This window comes from Ostrea edulis, chromosome 6 (assembly GCF_947568905.1).
Source record: "Ostrea edulis chromosome 6, xbOstEdul1.1, whole genome shotgun sequence".
NCBI classification, from domain to species: Eukaryota; Metazoa; Mollusca; class Bivalvia; order Ostreida; family Ostreidae; genus Ostrea; species Ostrea edulis.
In genome coordinates, this window is record NC_079169.1 from 33,759,332 (window position 1) to 33,781,531 (window position 22,200).

Here is a 22,200-nt window from a genome sequence, read left to right on the forward strand (position 1 = left end):
ATTATTTTCAAATTCTTGGAAAGATTTTGAAATAAAGAAAAAGCTGGATGAATAGTGAATGCATACGTCCATATTGAAAAAACACAGTAGTAATGTTTTATATTTTTCATGAGTTTAAAAAGTGAGGAGGAGGCAGAGGAGGACAATAATGATGATCATTCACCGCAAAATAGATGCTACTAATGTTTCCATTTCTTTTGATTTTTCTCGCATCATAGTAGAACAGACGTAAACGTGTCTATGTTTGTTGTCCGTTTTACTGCTTTCATTTCCTCTGCCAATATCATCCTCTATCTGTAATATGAGAAGGTGAAGATTACGAATAGTTATATACGATTCCAATCATGTGTTTCAAAATTAACAACATACATGTACACTCATTCCATTGTAGATTTCATTTAGATATGAACATGTTTTATTGTATGAATATACAAAGGGATTCTAGCAACTTAGAAAGTTCTAGCAACTTAGAAAACCTCTCCCGTATACAAAATATGTTATACATATACAAATAAAGATTGTCGTACCACAGAAAATATGATAATCGTTAATGATATACAATAGCCGTGTTTCGAGTTCCTCCGGAACACCCGGGATTTTTCGTATTTAGCCACGCCGGTCACGTGATATGAGCAAAATGTTCCACAGGGGTACTTCCGGTTAATTTTGTTTACACTGGTAACAAAATTGTTTTTGACAAAATATAGATTTTGCGGCACAAACTGTCGCAAATCAGATAAAGGATAGCAAGGGATATATATTTACTTGGGAAGATGTCAAAGTTTACCTTTTCCCACACCCGGGAAAAGCGTTCACGCAGAGGAAACGATGGCGTCATTTGTGTAGAAAACCACGACCAGCCGAAATTGAGTGCGATTATTACATTCCGTGAAAGCTGAACCAACAAAGAAACATCATTGTTCTAGCCAGTTTCCTTATATTAACTTTTAGGAAAACCAAGAGGTTTGTACTGACTCTTAAATATATAATATAGACTGTGCAAAATCTTGTCAATCTTAAGAATAGGTATACTTGTACCCTCATCCACATCTGAGCAGTGTATGTATTTTACAACGGTGTTCATGTGACATTAAATAGAGAATTTCAATTATGAACTTATGGTTCAGGCTCATAAAAATTACGAAGCAATTTCACAAGGGAGTGAGAGGGGGGGGGGGGGTATATATATCTGCCAATTAAATAAAATATGAGAACACCAGATAAAATATCCCTACGGATCTATACTAGAATTTGCATGATCATTTATTCAAGCTCCATACCGATGGTTCATTCACTGCAAAATTTTGAATTATATCAAAGAACATTGATCTTTTCTCCAACTTTTAATACAAATCAAGCACAGGCAATATGCATCCCTTGGGGTACTCTTTAATAGTAAATTCGAACACAAGTGATGCATATTGCCTGTGCAATCAAGGTACTTTGCATGTACATGTACATCAGATATGTACATTTCCACTCAAACCACTTGTATACAAGAATGGAACCAGCTGAACATGAGCCAGGTTATATATTATGTATTTGCTCTCCTACCCCTTTGATTCAGTACTGTGTAAGGAAATATACTATTGAGTATATATATATATTTTAAAAAGAATAACAAAGAACAACAATTTTCATTCATATTTCATTCAACATATATATACACAGGTTGATAACAATGGCTGATCTGCATATAATAACTGCTAGTTATTGGCTGGTATGCAGTGAAAGGGAGCTAAAAAGGAGTAAAAAGTTCATATCAGCCAGGTGAGAATTAATTTCTTCTTTTTTGTGTGTTATACATATGTAATTCTTTTCTATTGCTGCTTCAAATCTTGTGTATTTGAAAATTTTCAGTCTAATATTTTGGTAATGTTATAGGTAGTGTGGCTTAAATAAACCAGTGTTAAGGAATATCCAGTAATGGCATGACATCATGAGAGTTTGGCATACCGACATTCAGATGATTAATGATGAAACTGAAGACCTCAGGTGAAAGGCATGGAAAATGATCCTGTTCCCATATACCTGAAAAAGAGGAGGGATGCCACAATATTGATAATAGACTTTTGTCAATTTGAGAAGCAAAGATGTAAAAAAAAAAAAAAAAAATAATAATGCTGAAATTATAATTCATGTATTTGTTAAAAATACTGTTCACTGTACATACATGTATATTTTTTTTTAACTTATTTGGAAATACATGAAGTAATTCATATTAAAACTGTGAATGTATGAGTTTTCATGATTTTATTTATATTTAAGTCAATTCACCTTTTTCAAACTTTTGATGCATATGATGGATTTCCTCTGCATTGCTATATCTATCAGGCCCAGCACAATCTCTATATTTAGCTATATAGTTTTATAAAGCTATTTCAAACAGCTTCATTAAGCTAGTTTCGATTAAATTTCTTAAGTGCAATGACACATAACAATATACATGTACTTTGAACTAACTACAACACTATTCTAGGTATAGATCATATGTCATTTTAAGAATTTTCATGAAAAGAGAATTTCTTTTGTATTGATAACTGTCCACTACCTTGTGTGTGTCGAAGCTTTGATAAGTATATGATGACTTTACAATGTGGAATCTGTAACAACTTAATAATCCTAAACATTTGACAATTTTGAATCAAAATTCTTCCTAAGGTACATAGTTTAAGAAGCTTTTTTTGTTTACAGTGTGTTGTTTCAAGTACAAGGATGAAATATTTTCACTTAGAAATTCAATTTTTATGTTTTAAAAATATATTTGATAGAAGATTTGAAATAGTTATATCAAGCAATTTCAATTAGCTTTAAAAAGCTATATAGCTTGATTAGCATATTTATATAGCTAAGTATACTAGAGATTGTGCTGGACCAGTCTATGAGCACCTAATTGAAATTATGTTGCTGAAAGGAATAATATTACCTTAATCATGATCAGATATATATTTTGTTCAGTGATATAAATATGAGCAGTAATCACAAATACCTACTGGATTGTGAAAAGTCAGTAAAATGACTACAACAATAAATAGTCATGCTAAAAATTCTTCCAATTACATGAGTATATCATTAAAAGTCGAACTCCAAAGACTTAATTTGTAACACAAGTATTAGTTGATAAATAATTATTTTCAAATTAGACAGCATATTGACTATACCCAAGTAGATAATTTTATCCTCACCCACATATGGCTATATCATTGCACTTAGAAACCCAGTCTAATTCAATCTAAACTAGCTTTAAATAATAAAGCCATTTCAAATACCTATAATATTATAGTTAATCTATTACTTTTCACTGTGTATTGTCATTATCTAAATTTTATATCAATAATTATCAGGTGCAGTCCAAAGACCTAAGTAGCTACTTATAGCTACCTAGGTATTTAAACCTACTCCAGGTAGCTATTTTTACCTACGTTTTCCTTTACTTGCACTTCGTGGCCAAACGCAGGAACGGCGCAACATGGTGTGTACCAAATTTCTTGATTCACTTATACTGACAATGAATACCACAAAAATATTGGACAAAAAATGATTACTTTCAAATTTGCATCAATAACTGCACCCACTTCCATTTTCTAGGAACTTAGGATCAAAGATAAATGATAAGAAGTCTAGAATGTTTTACAAATCTTTATTAATTTTAAAGTTAACATTCATGCACTCTTACATTAAAAGTTTTTGAGTTGATTTTTCATGCAATTTCCTCTACGTTTTCCACCCTCGTAAAGTATTTAAATTTACACTCCGAATTTTGTCATGCACATGCACAACATGATACATAAAACGACTGACCTGTTTAAAAGATGTGCCTTAATTATTATTTATTTATATCTTTAAAAACATGTAAAAGTAGCTACTTTAAGTAGCTCTAAATACCTAGGTAGCTATTAATAGCTACGTAGGTAGAAATAGTCTTTGGAATGGACCTGGTTATATATGTTACATGTTTATGCCCATTTTGGCCCCGATTTGGTAACGTAAATTCTATTTCACATAGGCCCTAGACTGTACTGGACTTAATGCCTGCTTTATGAAGCAGTGCACATTGTGTTTTGTATATATATAAAATGTCGTCATAATTTTCATTTTACCTGTTTGACAGGTTTCAGTGAGTCTAATACGTTCTTTTCCTTTACCCCTCCGGTTACTAGACAGCTGGGCCTTACACGACATGCATCGTCTTCTTCTGTTCTTGACGAAGTCTTTCGTTGTATTTCGTAGATCAATAGTAGCTTATCAAACGCTCATAAACAAATATGTACCGCATACACCCCAAACTATTAAATGTGTATTTCAATTTCATGATGATCGACAAAATTAAGCCTAGGCCTAATACACGAAGTGTCGACTGTTGGTAGGTAAACAACGATAAACCGGAAGTAACCCTGTGGAACATTTTTGACGCGGCGTGACTAAACACAGAATAAACACTGTGTTCCGGAGTAACTCGAAACACGGCTATTACGATGATATACAATATATGTATAGGTTCATGTAAGTACATAATCAGCCATAAAATGCAAAGCATATCTAAAACATATGATATATAGGGCTGATTAAGATTTGTTGGAGTTCTTAATAAACTTCTGAACTGCTCTGAAAATATAACAATTTTAATCATTTGAAAAATATTCATTTCCCAATAATAAAAGGTGGGTATCGACAACTGCAATATCATTTAGGTGAAGCAGTTCATTGAACAAACAATTTCTTGCTTGAGGGTATCTTTTGTATGCAAAGAAGAAATAATGGGCATCCTCAATATGACCACATATACAATATTAAAATATCACTGGCCATATGAATAGTATAAAGGTGGTTTCGAGGGTGTTATTTTAATGTGTTTTTGAATTTATCAATTGAAGTTATCTCCCTTATTTCTCAGTTCAGCAAGTTCCATTTTCTGACTGTGTCGGGAATAAATGACTATTTATATAATTCAAGTCTGCATCTAGAAAGTGTGTGATCACTAGAATTACGGGTATTATATGATGATAAATTTCTGTGAATATTTGGGCAAATTTCTTTCAAACATTGAGGAACTAAATTGTTATGGATTTTAAACATATCTGTTAATTTAGCTGTTTGTCTTCTATCAGAAAGGGTTCCCACCCAGTTTTAAAATAAAGTGAATCAAGTGAAGCGAAAATTGGAAGACCAGTTACTATCCTGGCAGTCAATAATTGAAATTTTTTAAACTGATGTGAATCAAAACCCGCACATTCATCCCAGACTACAGAGACATATTGTAATACAGGTCTGTATACATTGTTGATTGTTCCTACAGTAAATTTTAACTTTTTTAACAAACCAAGTTTTTATACGCATTATTAACAATGCTTTCAATATGCAAAGACCAGTTTAAATCATTGCAAAAGGTAAGACCAAGGTACTTGTGAACAGTAACATATTCAATTCCATTGTAATTCAATATATTGATATACCGGGAAAAGATAAGTGTAGCAAGCAGTGATCAATTTCACAATTCCTATACAGAATATAAAATTATGGGTAAGGCAGATACGAATCCCTGGACATACAATAGGTGTGACCATGTGCCTAGGAGGAGTAAGCATACTCTGTCGATCGGTCACACCCGTCGTGAGCCCTATACCTATACCTATAGGTAAACGTAGTAATCCGTATTCGAAATCAGTTTGTAAAGAACAGTCTAACTATTAGTATGAAAGATGTCAAACAGCATTTGATATAATGACAGATTGTAGTTTGTAAATTAGATCATTCTGATGACCATAGAAATTCTGAAATGCAAATCTTATACATACATTAATTTCCTTGTAATTCAATGTATGAATAGGGTATACATTATGTCATTTATAATCGATATATTAAAATATATTAAAATAGCATATACTCATTATCTTGTAATTCGATTGTATGCCGTTACAGTATATCATTTGCGGAACCTGCAAGATGTCAGTTCCCGATAGTAAGCCCATTGTCATTGGTTTTGCCTCGGAATCATATCGCTATCAGAATTTTTCATGAGATCAAACGAAATTGCTAGATTTCGAATAGGTGTGTACAAGTTCATCTAACTTAACGACATTCTAGCATGACAGTCAGTTATCTTACGATGATTTTCTGGGAATGATCAAAATCGTTTTTATTACAATTATACATGTATAGTGAAAATTCATTTGCAGAGATATAATACATCTTATTGTATGTATGTGTTCCCTTGTATACTTGTGAACTGTAATCGACAGCTACATGTGAGTGTTAATAAAGTACTAAACCAAACTTACACATTGTGTATTTTAGAATTTCCCTTTCATATACATGTATATTTTACATATCACGGACATGCGCATCTGGTGCATCAAAATTGGTACCGTATAAGTTTTACATACAAAAGAATAACTACATCAATTTACCAGATCATCCAGTTTAGAGATTCTGCTCCAAAATATTGACATTGCCAGTCCCGCAGTATGGAAATAGGGGTACATGAAGAGGCTGGTAAAAGAAATACATAAAATTAAAAAAAACCAATCTGTTATGTTTCCTTAATCTGTTATATTATAAAACAAAACTTTCAAGGCGGGCAGTAATAGGTTCCGAAACAATTTTGTATAGTTGAACAATAGTTTATGCATATGCAAGAAATACAAGGTGAAGATAATATAACGACCAGTGATCAATTCCGCAATTCCATAAACGTAATAAAACAAGGATATCCAACGCATACAGGTAAATGTCATTGAACTGTAATCAACAGCTACATGTGAGTGTTAATGAAGTACTAAACCAAACTTACACATTGTGTATTTCAGAATTTCCCTTTCATATACATGTATATTTTACATATCACGGACATGAATAACTATTTGTCGCTATGGGGCCTATTCTTTTTGCAGTTGGTATATGAATTTACTCATGAGAATATTCCATCAACGTGATTTGTGGGGGAAAACTACAAACAAAATGAAATATCTGTCTTACATTATGACAAATTGCTGTCTGGCGTGTTTCATACCAATTGTTAGGCCGTTCTTTACACACTGGTTTTGAATACGGATTACTTCGTTTATCTGATCAAGATATATGACTCACGGCTGGTGCGACCGGTCAAGATGGGATGCTTACTCCTTTTCGGCAATTAATCCCACCGCTGGTATGTCTAGCGGTCTGTGTTTGCCCAACTCTTCTTTTTGCATTACTTACAGGAGTGATGATATTAATAACTATTTCTTATGTTCACTTTTCAAAATGAAGTTAACAAACGGTGATCAATTTCATATTTCATAATTCTTATAGAAAATGCAAAATTAAGAATATGGTAAACACAGACTCCTGGACACGCCGAAAGTGGGAGCAGGTGCCTTAGAAATGTAAGCATTCGTTGTTGACCGGTCGCACCCGCCACTATCCCTTTATCTTGATCAGGTAAACTGAGAAATCCATCATCAAAATTGATATGTAATTTCTAAAGAACGATATCACAAATAGCATGAAACATATCAAACAGCATTCAACTTGATAAAAGGTTTTATTTGTTAGGTAGATCGTTATAACGACCAAAGCAATATCAAACTGCTAACGGAGAAGCTGAATTAATTCCATTTGTTATATAAATATGCATGTATGGTTCAAAGCGGGTGTGACTGGTCAAAATAGAATGCTTACCGGCCCAAAACACCTGATCCTACCTCTGGTATATCTTGGGGTCCGTATTTGCTCGAATCTCTATTTTGTATTCTAATGGGAGTTATGACATTTGTCACTGTTCGTTATTTTTACCTTTTAATAAAGGTTAGTTGTTATGTTGCCGTTAAAATCTATGTTCAACAAAATATCCAAGTGTGAATGAGATGTGGAAAACTCCGTGACGTCTTTTATTTTCAGTTTTCAGGGATATGATCCCACCTCTGGAATATTCAGGTGTCTGTGTTTGCCAAACTCTTTATTATGAGATTGATCACTATTCGTTGTTTTCGTCTTTTTATTTCCGTGTTCCATTTTTATTGAAAAAGAAGCAGTTGTCTATGACGTTATCGTGAGGAATGGTCGTGTAAAGTGTTGAAAATTTATTTACATTTTGTTGCTGTTTATTTGAGAAAAGTTTCGTTATTTCAAATTTACTGAAGTTTTTAGAATGTTTTAAATCCACTTTTGATTTACACCACTTTTCACGTATATTGTGGCACAATGCATTTGAAATTTCTTCACAGCAGTTAATATTGTCGTGAGGAACCAAGATAGAGGTATGGTAGAACATTTACTAGATCTAACAATATATACCTGTTTGTAAGGGATTTTGTTATGTTTTGCAATTCACTACAAGTACGGTAACTCATCTTGATTCATTCCATTGACTGGGATGTTAAATGTGTTTAAAACTGAAGTGTGATTTTGAAGAATTTCATCTTTTGAAAGGGAACTTGGACTATACGTAGGATTACCAAATATGGAATTAAAACCAAATGCGTTCAGAACACAGTTGTAATGACGAGTATTACAAAGACATAGTTGTTATAGACTTTGTCAGCGGGGAGAAATGCATATTCCTCATGTAACCGTACTAATTCGTTTTCCTAGACACAGAAGGTATACACTTTTGTTTTGATGTATCTGATATGAGATTTTGATATTCCTTTTATATTTTTATCCTTTCTGACAAGGTTGTTTACATGTATATCAGAACAAAAAATTAGAATCCAAAGAAAATAAATGATTTCGCAGTAACGAAATGATATAATAGTATTTACCGTTCTTGGTGCTCCATTTGTTCTGCAGGATTTCCCTTGAATATTCTGTTAACACAAACACGAACAACTACAATCATCCAAACCACTGCAGCAGAGATAAGTGCACCTGACCTTAAATTTATCTCAAACCCATGTGTGAAGTCATTCGGCATGATCAAGTAACCAAGAACAGACCAGCGGTACCGTGAGGAGAGAGCCATGAATACTGGCGTCAGTAAAGTGCTCACAAGGAGAGGTAAATAACAGCAAGTAGCTTGTACGTTTGTAACGCATGCATAATAACACATCTTAAGACAAACAAATGAAGAAAGTATGCATAAAAATGAGGAAAAATACGCCTCTCCATTTCCTCCAGCAATGAATGAGACGTCGTATTCCATAAAACGACATTTCAGAGATGATCCCATTGAGAAATAGCTAATTATATCCCCACAAGGTCCTGAAATTGCAACCAGTGAGAATAAAACAATTATAACAGACTGGACACACGATAACACAATGTAAAATGTTTCTTTCTTCCTTAATATGCATATGTTTTGAACGAAACAACAACAACGAAAGATACGAAGAAGTATCTTTTTGTCTTGTGAATTTCCTGATTTAGTATTGTTTCCTGGGCCTCCAGTCAGTTTAGAATTATTTTCCGCTTCCGAAGAGGGTGTGACGGGGTTGTAAAATGGTGGGCCACCATCTACCTGTTTTGTGTGTTGTTTTTTCTTAATTGGGGGTAATTTTGTTCTGTCACTTGACACGTGATCTGGAGGCCGATGATTGGGCTGATCTTGATTCTTCTCTGTTGGTTGAGAGCGTGGGCGTTTTATAAGGTAAAAACGAATTATTTCACTTATAAATGCGAATATAGCGCTGACTATTGAGATGGTGATTGATCTTATCTCAAGATCACTATTTCTTGAATGATTTGAAAATTCTATGCATAAAACAATGATGATCAGCAAAACACCAAGTACAAAAAGAATGCTGGTTGGTTTCCTTGACTGCTTACAACATAGTTTAAGCATCCATGGCTGTGAATATATGGTAGAGAATAGTCCAACGACCACCATCGCAGTCACTCCATCGACTAATGGTAATAACCAATAAGTGACTAAAGTCCAAATCATTGATCGACAGCTATACAAAACCCCCTAAAAACAGAAAGTACATATAAGTAGGGGTTTTTACCATTATAATTCCAATTAAAATCGCCTCCAGCGTTAATGTATTTATCTAAAAAAAAAAAAAAAAAAAAAAAGCCGCGTACTGTCGTCCTGATCTTATTACTTGATCAATTTGTACAAAGTATAAACAATTTCTTTCCTTACTACTCTTAATAATAGACTATGGGCGAGTAAAGGTAATGGGGTGCCCCTTTCGGGATATTTGCATACAAGTATTCTTTGAAAGTACACAGTCCCTTTATTCTAAATCAGGTTGTTTGACATTTCTACATGGGGGTGTTTACGAGTTTGGGAGCAAATATTATAAAATTTGTAAAAATAAAAAACAATAAAAATAAAAATAAAGAAGAAAAATAATTGTGCTGAAAACTGGAAAAACTTCATATCCGATAGAGATGTCATTGGCATTTGCATTAATCGCCGAAAAATGGAAAACTTCTTCAGATCCTATATAGATAATGTGGACATTTGATAAAAATTATTTTTAGAAAGTATGTAACCCTTTAACTATAAAACAGATTGTTTGCATGAAGACCTTTTCCAGTTTGGGGGTAAAAACCTAACATTTATGAATACTGGAAAAACTGCAGATCCTATATAGATTTAATTGGCATTTGTAGACAAGAATTTTGTGAACGTATGTAACCCTTTGATTATAAAACAAGTTGTTTGAAATAAATATTTGGGGCATTTACAAGGTTTGGGGCTAAAACTTGATTTTTTTCTTTAAAAATCGCCGAAAAATGGAAAACTTCTTCAGATCCTATACAGATAATATGGACCTTTGAAAACAATTATTTTCTGAAAGTATGTAACTCATTAACTATACCTCAGATTGTTTACATGGAGACATTTTCCTGTTTGGGGGCAAATATCTAAAATTCGTAAAGATAATAGCCGAAAACTGGGAAAACTTCTGATCCGATGTAGATGTCATTGACATTTGTAAACAAGTATTATTTGAACTTGTGTAACCCTTTGATTGACAAGATGTTTCACATAGATATATGGGGACATTTACTAATTCTGGGTCTAAAACATGATTTGTTTTCTTTAGAAATCGCCGAAATTTGGAAAACTTCTTCAGATCAAATATAGATTTATACACCTTTGAAAACAATTATTTTCTGAAAGTATGCAATCCTTTATTTGTAAATCAGATTGTTTGACGTTAATGCATGGAGACTTTTTCAAGTTTTGGGTCAAAACATGAAATTTGTCATAAAAGTATTGTTTAAAAAATGGAAAACATCGAAAATCTTACAAACACAATATGGACATTTAGAAACATGTAATTTGCTTTAAAGAACGTAACCCCTTGATTACAATTATATCAATTTGTTTGGCATTAAGGCGAAGTGTATTTATGGATTACTGAAATATGTGTAAGAGATATGCTTGCAGGCAGTATTTATCCCGAATTTGTAATCGCATTGTAAATAGCAGTTTCAAGCTCCACATAGTATATGCGAATAGCTTCTACATTGACCTAACATGTTTAATAGTGTAATTAAATCAGTACTTCTTGTCAGAAGGCGCATAGTCATTTCTAACGTGAGGTACTTAGGTAATATCCATTTGACATTCATAGCTGGCACATGTCAAACTTTATTGTCCTTGAAAAAAGATGGGTTGTCTGATACGACTTAAGAAATGCAAAAAAAAAAAAAAAAATTCTATACAGTCATCTATTCAGAGATTATGACAAAATTCTAACATTTGATTATCATAGCAGTTTCTTTGACTTGTCGTTTGGCTGAAAGAGCTTACACAAATGCACACTCGATTGCTTGTTCAATAGCAATACATGCAGAATATGCAAGTTTTAGCGTTCTCCAAAATTCGATTTTCTACAAAAAAAAATTTGTGTTCTTGTTTTAATTTCAGGTTTCAAGCTTTGTAATCGCTTTGTAAGTGAGTCAGGATAAATGACAAGTATCTCTCTCTGAGCATTGTCATACTCTCAACCACGTAATTCTGCACGATAGTTATCTCCATGTATACGAATAAAGTAAAATTCCTTTCCCTGACCTAAGAATTATATCATCTTTAGTTTCTTATATGTTTTGGTCATTGGCTTAGTCCAGGTTTTTCTACATATTGGATAAATCATCGCTTCTTTAGCAATCAAATCAATATATCGAACTTTATATATTGTTCTTTTGTAGGGATCCAGATTAGAAAAGGTCGTCAGTATCCCTTGCTTGTCGTAAGAGGCGACTAAATGGGGCGGCCCTTTGGATAAGACTGCAAAAACTGAGGTCCCGTGTCACAGCAGGTTTGGCACGATAAAGATCCCTCCCTCCTCATAGGCCATAAGCGCAGAGCATAGGCCTAAGTTTTACAGCCCTTCACCAGCAATGGTAACACCACCATACGAATGTAAAATTATAGAGCGGGACGTTAATTGTGTTGCTTATGTTGTGTTGACACTAACAGAAAAATCAAGTTTAATCGAATAAATTTTAAATGCAAAAAGGTCATGTTTAGAACACTATAGCACAATAACAAGCGTTGCGACCTCAGTTTTTCTTTTTAATTTCCTAATTCTCCTTCAATGTAGAAATCAAAATACACTTCCCCAAAAATTGACATTACTCCAAATGTCAGTTGCGAACCTATTTAATTATATATCAAACAAAATTGTTATAATAATCTATGAGAGAATAAATCATGATAGATGACAGAGAATACAGTTTACTTTACCAATACAAAGCGTTTGAAATTTGTTTTCCTTTTATCCTTGTTCTGGTTGCTGTTTTCGTTGATTCTGTTGTTGTCGTCGTTACTGTTGTTGTTCTTGTCGTTGCTGCTGCTATCATTGTTTTTATTGCCACTTTCACTGCCATCCTCCTTCATGGTGCTACCATTAGTGATACCACTCATGGCAGTATAATTAGACCCTCCACTGCTAGAGGGTTTGTTCATATCATTAGGACATCTGTTGTTAGTGGTACTGTTTGTTACGGTTTTGTTTTCATCGGCTGTATCGTTATTTATTTCTATTTCTTCGTCATTTGTGGGAATACAATCACAGCAAATTTTACGTGGAGAATGACATTTGATCCAAATACATGAGAGGATTGTGTAGACGTGGGGGGCTAGGAGAACAATCATAATAGCCCAAAACCAGGATATGTGTATCTCAGTGTTTCCTTTCATGCTAACAGAATTGTTGTAAAACACATCTCCTCCACTAAGATAATTAAGAGATGAGAAATTCGTGGTGGGATTTAACTGCCCGAGCATTCTATAGAATGTTGTAATGGCGACTCCATTTGTTACAAGAATAGACAAGAACAGAAATACTGAGAAAAAGAAGACCGAAAGTTTGTTGAGGAAAACCCAAATGGAAAAGCAGCTCTTCTTGGTGGTATTCATCTGCGGGCCATCACTGGCATTGTTGTCACTAGTATTTTCATACCTGCAAAACGGCAAAAACATCTAACAAGTATAAATAGCACATTTTGAACCTAACTACCAAGCAACTCTGAAAAATAGCCTTTGAACTATTTAAGAATCCGGGTTTTTTTTCTTGGGATCAAATCTTCGTCGTTTGAAAAAAATGAGCATGTTTGTGGGAACTTTGTGTCATGTATGTAAAGCATATTTTCTTAATAGTGCAGGGATTTAAATTTAAATTCAAGAGTAAAAACGTTTCTACACCTCACCTCATTATGAAATAATTTTACAGTATTTTATATACGTACAACTCCTTCATTGTTTTCGTCTTTGACTCGTTTGATTCTTCCATTGTTTCGTTTACTGCAATCTGAAATGAATAAAACATGATAGTAGTAAAAATCATGATAATTGTTTTAGTCCCGTCGAGGTTTTTTTTTTACTCATATACATTTCAGTAATAGTAGTAGTAGTAATAGTAGTAGTAGTAGTAATTAGTTAGTAGTACTAGTGATAATAATAGTAGTAGAATTGATATTAGTTGTAGAAGTAGCAGTAGTAGTATTAGTAGAAGTAGTAATAGTAGTAGTAGTGGAGGTAGTAGTAGTTGTTGTTGTTGTTGTTGTTGTTGTAGTAGTATTAGTAATAATAGTAGCAGTAGTAGTAGTTGTTGTTCTGGTGGTGGTAGCAGTAGTAGTAGTATAGTAGTAGTAGTAGTAGTAGTAGTAATAATAGTAGTAGTAGTAGCAGTAGTAGTAGTATAGTAGTAGTAGTAGTATATTGTAGTAATAATACTAATGATAGTCGTAGTGTCGGTGACATTTTCTCTTCATGATATCTATTAAGTATTTTAATTTTCATACAAAATGTAAAATTGAAACCTTCTATTGAATTTCATGTTGAACACTCATTGTAATGTATTAAAGAGAATAAGAGAATATATGTAAAGATCTTGATTTCATCAGTGACGAGTTTGTAATTTAATTTCTCCTTGAAGACCACCGTTCCCATCGCTGAACCGCCATATTTAATTTTGTAATTCTGTTTGACAAATCTGCAGTCATCTTTAAACTCCCTATTTCGCCGACTAAGAAAAATCTAGAGTCCGATCTAGGGCAATTGGGAACCCTCCAATGTTTACAATGTAGAATCTAAGGTTTGTTGTACAAGCCCTGAAACGTATTGGTAATTTTTCAAACAAAAAATAGATCGTAATGTGACAGAGTCATATTATATTGATAGGGTATATATATGTACATAGATATGATATAGAGTAACACGTATGTAAAAGGAAACACGAGAAAATAAGCAAATGAATAGAGATAATCTCGACGTACATTCACTAAAAATTTTGTGATCCATATGGGCGCCGCCATTTTGTTTTGTTCATTAGTTGCTTCTACAGTTATTCGAATTTTAATTTTCAATGCCAAAAATACAAGACTGGCGTGCAATTTGTAATTCAAACATTCAATTTGTTAAAAATGAATGGTATAAATAATGTCTTACGGCGTGACCGTGTTTGAGGGCGAAGCAAAAATATTGGCATTAGTATCTGTATTAGTATCAACAGGGGATGCTTACTCCTCCTAGGCACCTGATCCCACCTCTGGTGTGTCCAGGGGTCTGTGTTTGCCCAACTATCTATTTTGTATTGCTTGTAGGAGTTATGAGATTGATCACTGTTCGTTATCTTCACCTTGCATCTAGATCCATAACAGGACAAAAAATATCTCGAAGTTAGCACCTAACGTGTGAAGACAGAGCTCAATCAAAGTATTATAACTTAAAACATTTTGATCCACCTATTCATTGAACGCGGGAAACACTTTGCAACTGATGTAAACAGTGCATTGTGACGTCATATATAGCGTCAGTGTTTAGCAAATAAACAAACATAGGAAACGTTGTACAAATCGCGTTAATCAAGGAGTGATTATAGAGGGCGAAGCCCTCTCACGGCCCGAAGATCGTAACTGTCTATACTTCGACCACAATCGTTTCTAACAGGCAGTGCCCTACGTCATCAAGTTGACTATTCTGCCACGTCATCATTAAGCCTATGTGTCTTGTTTATTTAAATTCATTTGTATTTTTGGATGTATTTATTTTTGGTAGCATCAAACGCATACATTTCGTTCACAATGCATGTGTGGGAATTCCCGTTCTATAAATAGCGCTAAAATTAGAACGGCCGTTAATGGGGCAATCTGATTAAAATACAGATCTCTCAAATAGCGCACTTGTAATCTGATTAAAATACAGATCTCTCAAATAGCGCACTTCTAATCTGATTAAAATACAGATCTCTCAAATAGCGCACAATCTGATTAAAATACAGATCTCTCAAATAACGCACAATCTGATTAAAATACAGATCTCTCAAATAGCGCACAGCGCAGATTGAGGGATCTGTATTTTAATCAGATTGTTAATGGGGAAGGTACATTCCAGAGAAAAGTAGTCCCGCGTGTTTAGTGCAGATGAACTCCAGACGAATTTTACTTTTTGACACAGAAATCAAACCAATGTTTCATTCAATCAGCACCGTTGTTAAGTCATCACTTTAAGGGTTATTAAATGATATTGCGAACGGGATGTATTCTTGTTGTTTCTAGGCCTTGATTGAAAGAGAGAAAACAGTCGAGGCTAAATGTGATGTCACAATGCACAGTTTGCGTCGGTTGGCGTTATATTCCCCGCGTTGAATGAATAGGTAGTTATCCTCTTATATCCTCCTTTAATATTTTAAATGTGACTGGGCGTTTAGAGCAAGGAGAATTTCATAAATAACATATTTTTAAATGAATTATTATTTACCGCGTTTAAAGGAATTATAATTATCACTTGGGACACACCTATGATCATTACATGCTTCGCTCGGCCCGACGGTCACAAAGTGTATATATATATATATAAAGCACTAAAATGACCAACGACACGAACAACCAGATTGTGAAATTTTCAGGACGACCAACGAAAAGAATTACATAATGTGGGCAATTTCAACATAGAATAATAACAAACCTTCACGACCGTTAACCCACTTCATCTCAATGTCATCTATAAAACGTAGCCAACTAAGGGGTTTAACTGGTGAATAATGTAGAAGTCTACGTTCCAGTCTCCCCATAAAGATGTTGGCATACGATGGTGCCATTTTTGTTCCCATAGCTGTGCCACTTATTTGCAGGTAGTGTTCACCATTGAACATGAAAGTTATTGAACTTGAGGACATGTTCAAGAAGCTGAATGAGTGATTCGGTTGAAGGACATTTAATTACCCTATTGTTCCAAACCTCTCTACACGCCTCGATATGTGGAATGTTAGTGTAAGGTGAGGTTACATCCATGGGCACAAGGAGGGTATGGTCTGGCAGGCCCGATGAGGGTGGTTTATTAAGGTAATCAGTGGTATCCTTCAAGTATGATGGTAAATCTTCTACGTGCTGACGGAGATGTAAATCAATGAATTAAGAGATTTTCTCCGTGGGATGTCCGATGGCGCTGACTATAGGACGGCCTGGCATGTCTTTTTTGTGAATTTTAAGCAGTAGATAGAATAGTCCTGGTCTACAGTTGTTAGGACTTAGCGTTCCCAAAAGATTTTCACCGATCTCGCCCTTGTTGTACATTTGCTGGAGGGTTTTGGTGATCTTGGTAGAGAACTCTTCGGTGGGGTCAGACTGTAACTTTTTGTAAAAGCGTTTGTCTGATAGCTGTCTATGAGCCTCGTTTAGGTACTTGTCTTTGTCCATGACAACAACAGTAGAACATTTGTCTACCTTTTTAATGACAATATCATCCCGATTTTTTAATGTTTGCAATGCCGACCCTTCGTCTTTGCTAAGATTATCTCGGGTTAAATCCGGTTTAAAAAGGATTTTGTTTATTTCTTCCTCGACCGCCTCAATGTAAGACTCCAAAGCTTCACATTTGCCTGGAGGTGGTTCCCAAGAGCTTTTGGGTCTGTAGAGAGGATGCTTCTCTAAGGTCGATCGATCCTCATGTGACTTATCAAAAATAATGGTTAAAAGTGCAAAAACTGTATTAATTTCCATTCAATATAGTTAAATTTAATCAATAACCAAAGAAAATGTGTATGTTGCCACATTTTTAAGATGTCAGACATAAAAAAAAAACGGAAGCATATGTTGACATCAGAAAATCACACATTTTCGTTGTACAGAATAATTAGAATAGATAAAAACTTGTTGAAATGACAAATTTTAATTGTCAACAGTTAAAAAAACCTGTTAATTCATAAATATGTATAAATAATTGTGGATATTAGGGAAATCATGCATAATAGACATGCAGTAGAAGAAATACCAGCATAGGAGTTATTGCCCTTGACAACATTTTTTTAATTATAAAGACTTCATTATCACTAGAAAATATACACTTTTTCAATATCAATAGTTTACCAAATTTTTTATTTTATGCAGTGAATAAAATCCCTCTGAAAGATATATTTCTATCATGCGCAAAGTTTAATTTGATAAAGATTTTGCAAAAACCTATGACATCACACGGGGATCGAAAAACCTCAAAGAAATTGAGGCCCTTGGAAAGAAGTGAAGTCTCAGAATTCTCGAGAGTGACACTTTTAAAACCGGGCATATGTCAGTAGAGTTTTTGTCGTTAATAGTGATGGATTTCCTTCGTTTGAAGCGTCTAGAGCGAGTCTTCTTGATGGTAGTAGAAGATCGTTCAGTATGGTATGTTCGAGCTTCATTGTTTCTATCATGGATGCCATCACGCTGGAATTTCTTTTGTTGGACCTTTTCCAGATCGGAAGTCAAGGCCGAGTTATAAGTGGTTATAATTCTAGAAGCCTCCTGAATTCAGTTGGGGTGGTATCCAATTGGAGAGATGATTCCAGTGAAATGATGTCACTCTCAATTTGCCCTAACTTGTGCTGATCCCAAGAAAGGCAGAGTGACATAAGTTGCATAGAACATCTCCTCAGGATAGAGCTCCAACGTCTCGTAAAGCCTCTAGATACCGGCCCTATATTAGGGGTGACATTGAGACAAAACCCTTTAGGTATAATATATATTTAAATGTTGGACATGCGATGTTGTGTTTTGATGGCTATTTGGTGTTGTTGTTTTTTTGAGAGAGAATTGAAAGAATGGCTTTTTTTGAACGACATCATTATAAAATTCTCAAATGATATAAGAATGGCACGACTTAAGAAATGAAGGCCGAAAAGAAGAAAATTAAGTCGTACGTGAAATTGTAATTTTTACAGAATAGCCTAAAGTAACACAAAGCGAGTCGAACAATACAAACAAAAATCCCCAAATGCAAAAAAAACCCCAAAAAACAACAAAAAGATAAATAAAGAAATAAAAGGAAAGCAATGAAACAAGATTGTGAGGTATGCGAGTGGATCAAAATGATACAGCTGGTCAAAACGATATAAAAGAACAACACCCGATACCTCAAAGTGTCGGATAAACAACATGGATACAAGGTCAAATACAAAAAATTATACGAAGCACTAAAATGACCAACGCCACGAACAACCAGATTGTCAAATTTTCGGGACGACCCGTCCCTTCTTCAGAACAAACGAAAAGAATTACATAATGTGGCCAATATCAACAGAGAACTAGTAATCCTAATTGTTCGAGAACAATTAGAGGTCTTTCCACCTTTTCTGGATTTGTTTCTTGACCTTCAATCTTGATCCATTCTTCAGTAGGTCAAATGAGGCCAAAAAACTTTCAAGTCAATCTAAAGTTGGAAAACTTTCAGGGGCCATAACTATTTAAAGGGGTTGGTGAATCTTTTCGCACTGAATAGATTGAAGAGTCTACTAAATCAGTACAAAACATTAATGATTAAGGTTTGGTATCTCCAGGGTTAACAGTTTCGAAGGACTAGTGATAACAAGCTTTATTTGTAAGATGGGCAATAATTTTTAAAGGAGCCCGGCTTAAGGGCCAAGAAAGATGTTTTAATTGGTTTTAAAAGAACATACTAATGATGCAATGAAAAATGATGTATGTTGAAAGACAAAAGAGATATAAAAAGAGCTAAATTCTCAATATTTGAAGTAACTTTTACCTTTGACCTTTACGTAATATTCAGGGTCAAAGGTCAATGATCACATTGCAGTTGGTCCCATGTTTCTATGATTATCCGTTTAAAAGTTAACGATTAGCACAAACACATAAAAGGGCAATAACTCATATAAGGGGTCAGCGGATCCTTTCACACTGAATATGTTGAAGTTGTCCTTTGAGAAACCGAAGACATTGGTAAAGGTTTGGTGTCTCTATGGTCTATGGTTTCAAAGGGGTAGCGATAACAAGGTTAATAATGTAAGGGGCAATAACTTTTAAAGGGGTCAGTCTTAGGGTACAGGTATCAAATCTTTAAAATGGATTTAAAAGGACATACTAAAGATTCAATTATATGTAGTATATGTTGAAAGACAAAAGAGATCTACAAAGAGCTAAATTTCTCATATTTTGAATGACCTTTGACCTTGACATAAATTAAAAGGTCAAAGAATGGAGATTCTAATGCAGTTGGCCCCATGTCTCTAGGATAAATGGTTTTAATTTTTTTTAATTCTTTGTAAAAATCAAAAACTTTCAGGGGCAATAACTCATAAAAGGGGTCGAAGAATCATTTCGCAATGAATAGATTGAAGAGTCTCCTTGATAGTTGAAGACATTGGTGAAGGTTTGGTGTCTCTACGGTCTATGGTTTCAGAGGAGTAGCGATAACAAGGTTAATACTGTAAAGGGCAATAACTTTTAAAGGGGTCAATCTTAGGGTACAGGAATTAAATCTTTAAAATAGATTTAAAAGGACATACTAAAGATGCAATGATATGTAGTATATGTTGAAAGACAAAAGAGATATAAAAAGAACTAAATTTCTCATATTTTGAATGACCTTGACCTTTGACCTTGACATAAATTAAAAGTCAAAGGATGAAGATTCTAATGCAGTTAGTCCTATGTCTCTAGGATAAATGGTTTTAATTTTTTTCAATTATTTGTAAAAATCAAAAACTTTCAGGGGCAATAACTCATAAAAGGGGTCGAAGAATCTTTTCGCAATGAATAGATTGAAGAGTCTCCTTGACTAGTCAAAGACATTGGTGAAGGTTTGGTATCTTTACGGTGTACGATTTCGGAGGAGTAGCGATAACAAGCTTTTATTGCAAAAGGGGCAATAACTCCTTGAGGGGTCAAAGTTCATATACGCAGGGTGAACTGCCAAAATCTTTTAAGGAGTACATTCTTATGGACTATAAATCTTTTCGATAAATTTTGAAACTCAAAATCACGGGGAGGAAAAATAATAATAACTAGTAATCCTAATTGTTCACGAACAATTAGAGGTCTTTCCACCTTTTCTGGATTTGTTTCTTGACCTTCAATCTTGATCCATTCTTCAGTAGGTTAAATGAGGCCAAAAAAAATGTCAAGTCAATGTAAACTTGGAAAACTTTCAGGGGCCATAACTATTTAAAGGGGTTGGTGAATCCTTTCGCACTAAATAGATGAGTCTACTAAATCAGTACAAAACATTAATGATTAAGGTTTGGTATCTCCAGGGTTAACGGCTTCGAAGGACTAGTGATAACAAGCTTTATTTGTAAGATGGGCAATCATTTTTAAAGGAGCCCGGCTTAAGGGCCAAGAAAGAAGTTTTAATTGGTTTTAAAAGAACATACTAATGATGCAATGAAAAATGATGTATGTTGAAAGACAAAAGAGTATAAAAAGAGCTAAATTCTCAATATTTGAAGTGACATTGACCTTTGACCTTTACCTAATATTCAAGGTCAAAGGTCAATGATCACATTGCAGTTGGTCCCATGTTTCTTTGATTATCCGTTTAAAAGTTAACGATTAGCACACACACATAAAAGGGCAATAACTCACATAAGGGGTCAGCGGATCCTTTCACACTGAATAGGTTGAAGTTCTGCTTTGAGAAACCGAAGACATTGGTGAAGGTTTGGTGTCTCTATGGTCTATGGTTTCAAAGGAGTAGCAATAACATGGTTAATACTGTAAGGGGCAATAATTTTTAAAGGGGTCAGTTTTAGGGTACAGGTATTAAATCTTTAAAATGGATTTAAAAGGACATACTAAAGATGCAATTATATGTAGTATATGTTGAAAGACAAAAGAGATATAAAAAAGCTAAAATTCTCATATTTTGAATGACCTTGACCTTTGACCTTGATATAGATTAAAAGGTCAAAGGATGAAGATTCTAATGCAGTTGGTCCCATGCCTCTCGGATAAATGGTTTTTAAAAAATTTAATTATTTGTAAAAATCAAAAATTTTCAGGGGCAATAACTCATAAAAGGGGTCGAAGAATCTTTTCGCAATGAATAGATTGAAGAGTCTCCTTGACTAGTCGAAGACATTGGTGAAGGTTTGGTGTCTCTACGGTCTATGGTTTCAGAGGAGTAGCGATAACAAGGTTAATTCTGTAAGGGGCAATAACTTTTAAAGGGGTCAGTCTTAAGGTACAGGAATTAAATCTTTATAATGGATTTAAAAGGACATACTAAAGATGCAATTATATGTAGTATATGTTGAAAGACAAAAGAGATCTAAAAAGAGCTAAATTTCTCATATTTTGAATGACCTTGACCTTTGACCTTGACATACATTAAAAGGTCAAAGGATGAAGATTCTAATGCAGTTAGTCCCATGTCTCTAGGATAAATGATTTTAATTTTTTTCAATTATTTGTAAAAATTAAAAACTTTCAGGGGCAATAACTCATAAAAAGGGTCGAAGAATCATTTCGCAATGAATAGATTGAAGAGTCTCCTTGACTAGTCGAAGACATTGGTGAAGGTTTGGTATCTTTACGGTGTACGGTTTC

General features: G+C 34.1%; 1 protein-coding gene and 2 long non-coding RNA genes across 3 annotated transcripts in view; 1 reads left to right on the forward strand and 2 right to left on the reverse strand.

Moving 5' to 3' along the window:
• Positions 1 to 22,200, reverse strand: part of LOC125646433 (uncharacterized) — an 85,345-nt gene that overhangs the window by 35,356 nt on the left and 27,789 nt on the right. Inside the window, exons 2-6 of the mRNA XM_048872705.2 lie at positions 13,630 to 13,691; positions 12,626 to 13,343; positions 8,742 to 9,886; positions 6,408 to 6,489; positions 164 to 294 (exon numbers count right to left, since the gene is read on the reverse strand). Of these exons, the coding sequence (XP_048728662.2) occupies positions 164 to 294; positions 6,408 to 6,489; positions 8,742 to 9,886; positions 12,626 to 13,343; positions 13,630 to 13,673 (2,120 nt within the window). The 5' untranslated portion in view covers positions 13,674 to 13,691. The remainder of the gene's footprint in view (positions 1 to 163; positions 295 to 6,407; positions 6,490 to 8,741; positions 9,887 to 12,625; positions 13,344 to 13,629; positions 13,692 to 22,200) is intronic.
• On the forward strand, positions 567 to 2,677 carry LOC130046728 (uncharacterized). The gene is made up of 3 exons (XR_008795715.1): positions 567 to 963; positions 1,672 to 1,770; positions 1,885 to 2,677. It is a non-coding gene; the product is annotated as an uncharacterized LOC130046728 (long non-coding RNA).
• On the reverse strand, positions 1,635 to 4,680 carry LOC130046727 (uncharacterized). The gene is made up of 2 exons (XR_008795714.1): positions 4,101 to 4,680; positions 1,635 to 2,031 (listed from the first exon to the last, which is right to left on the reverse strand). It is a non-coding gene; the product is annotated as an uncharacterized LOC130046727 (long non-coding RNA).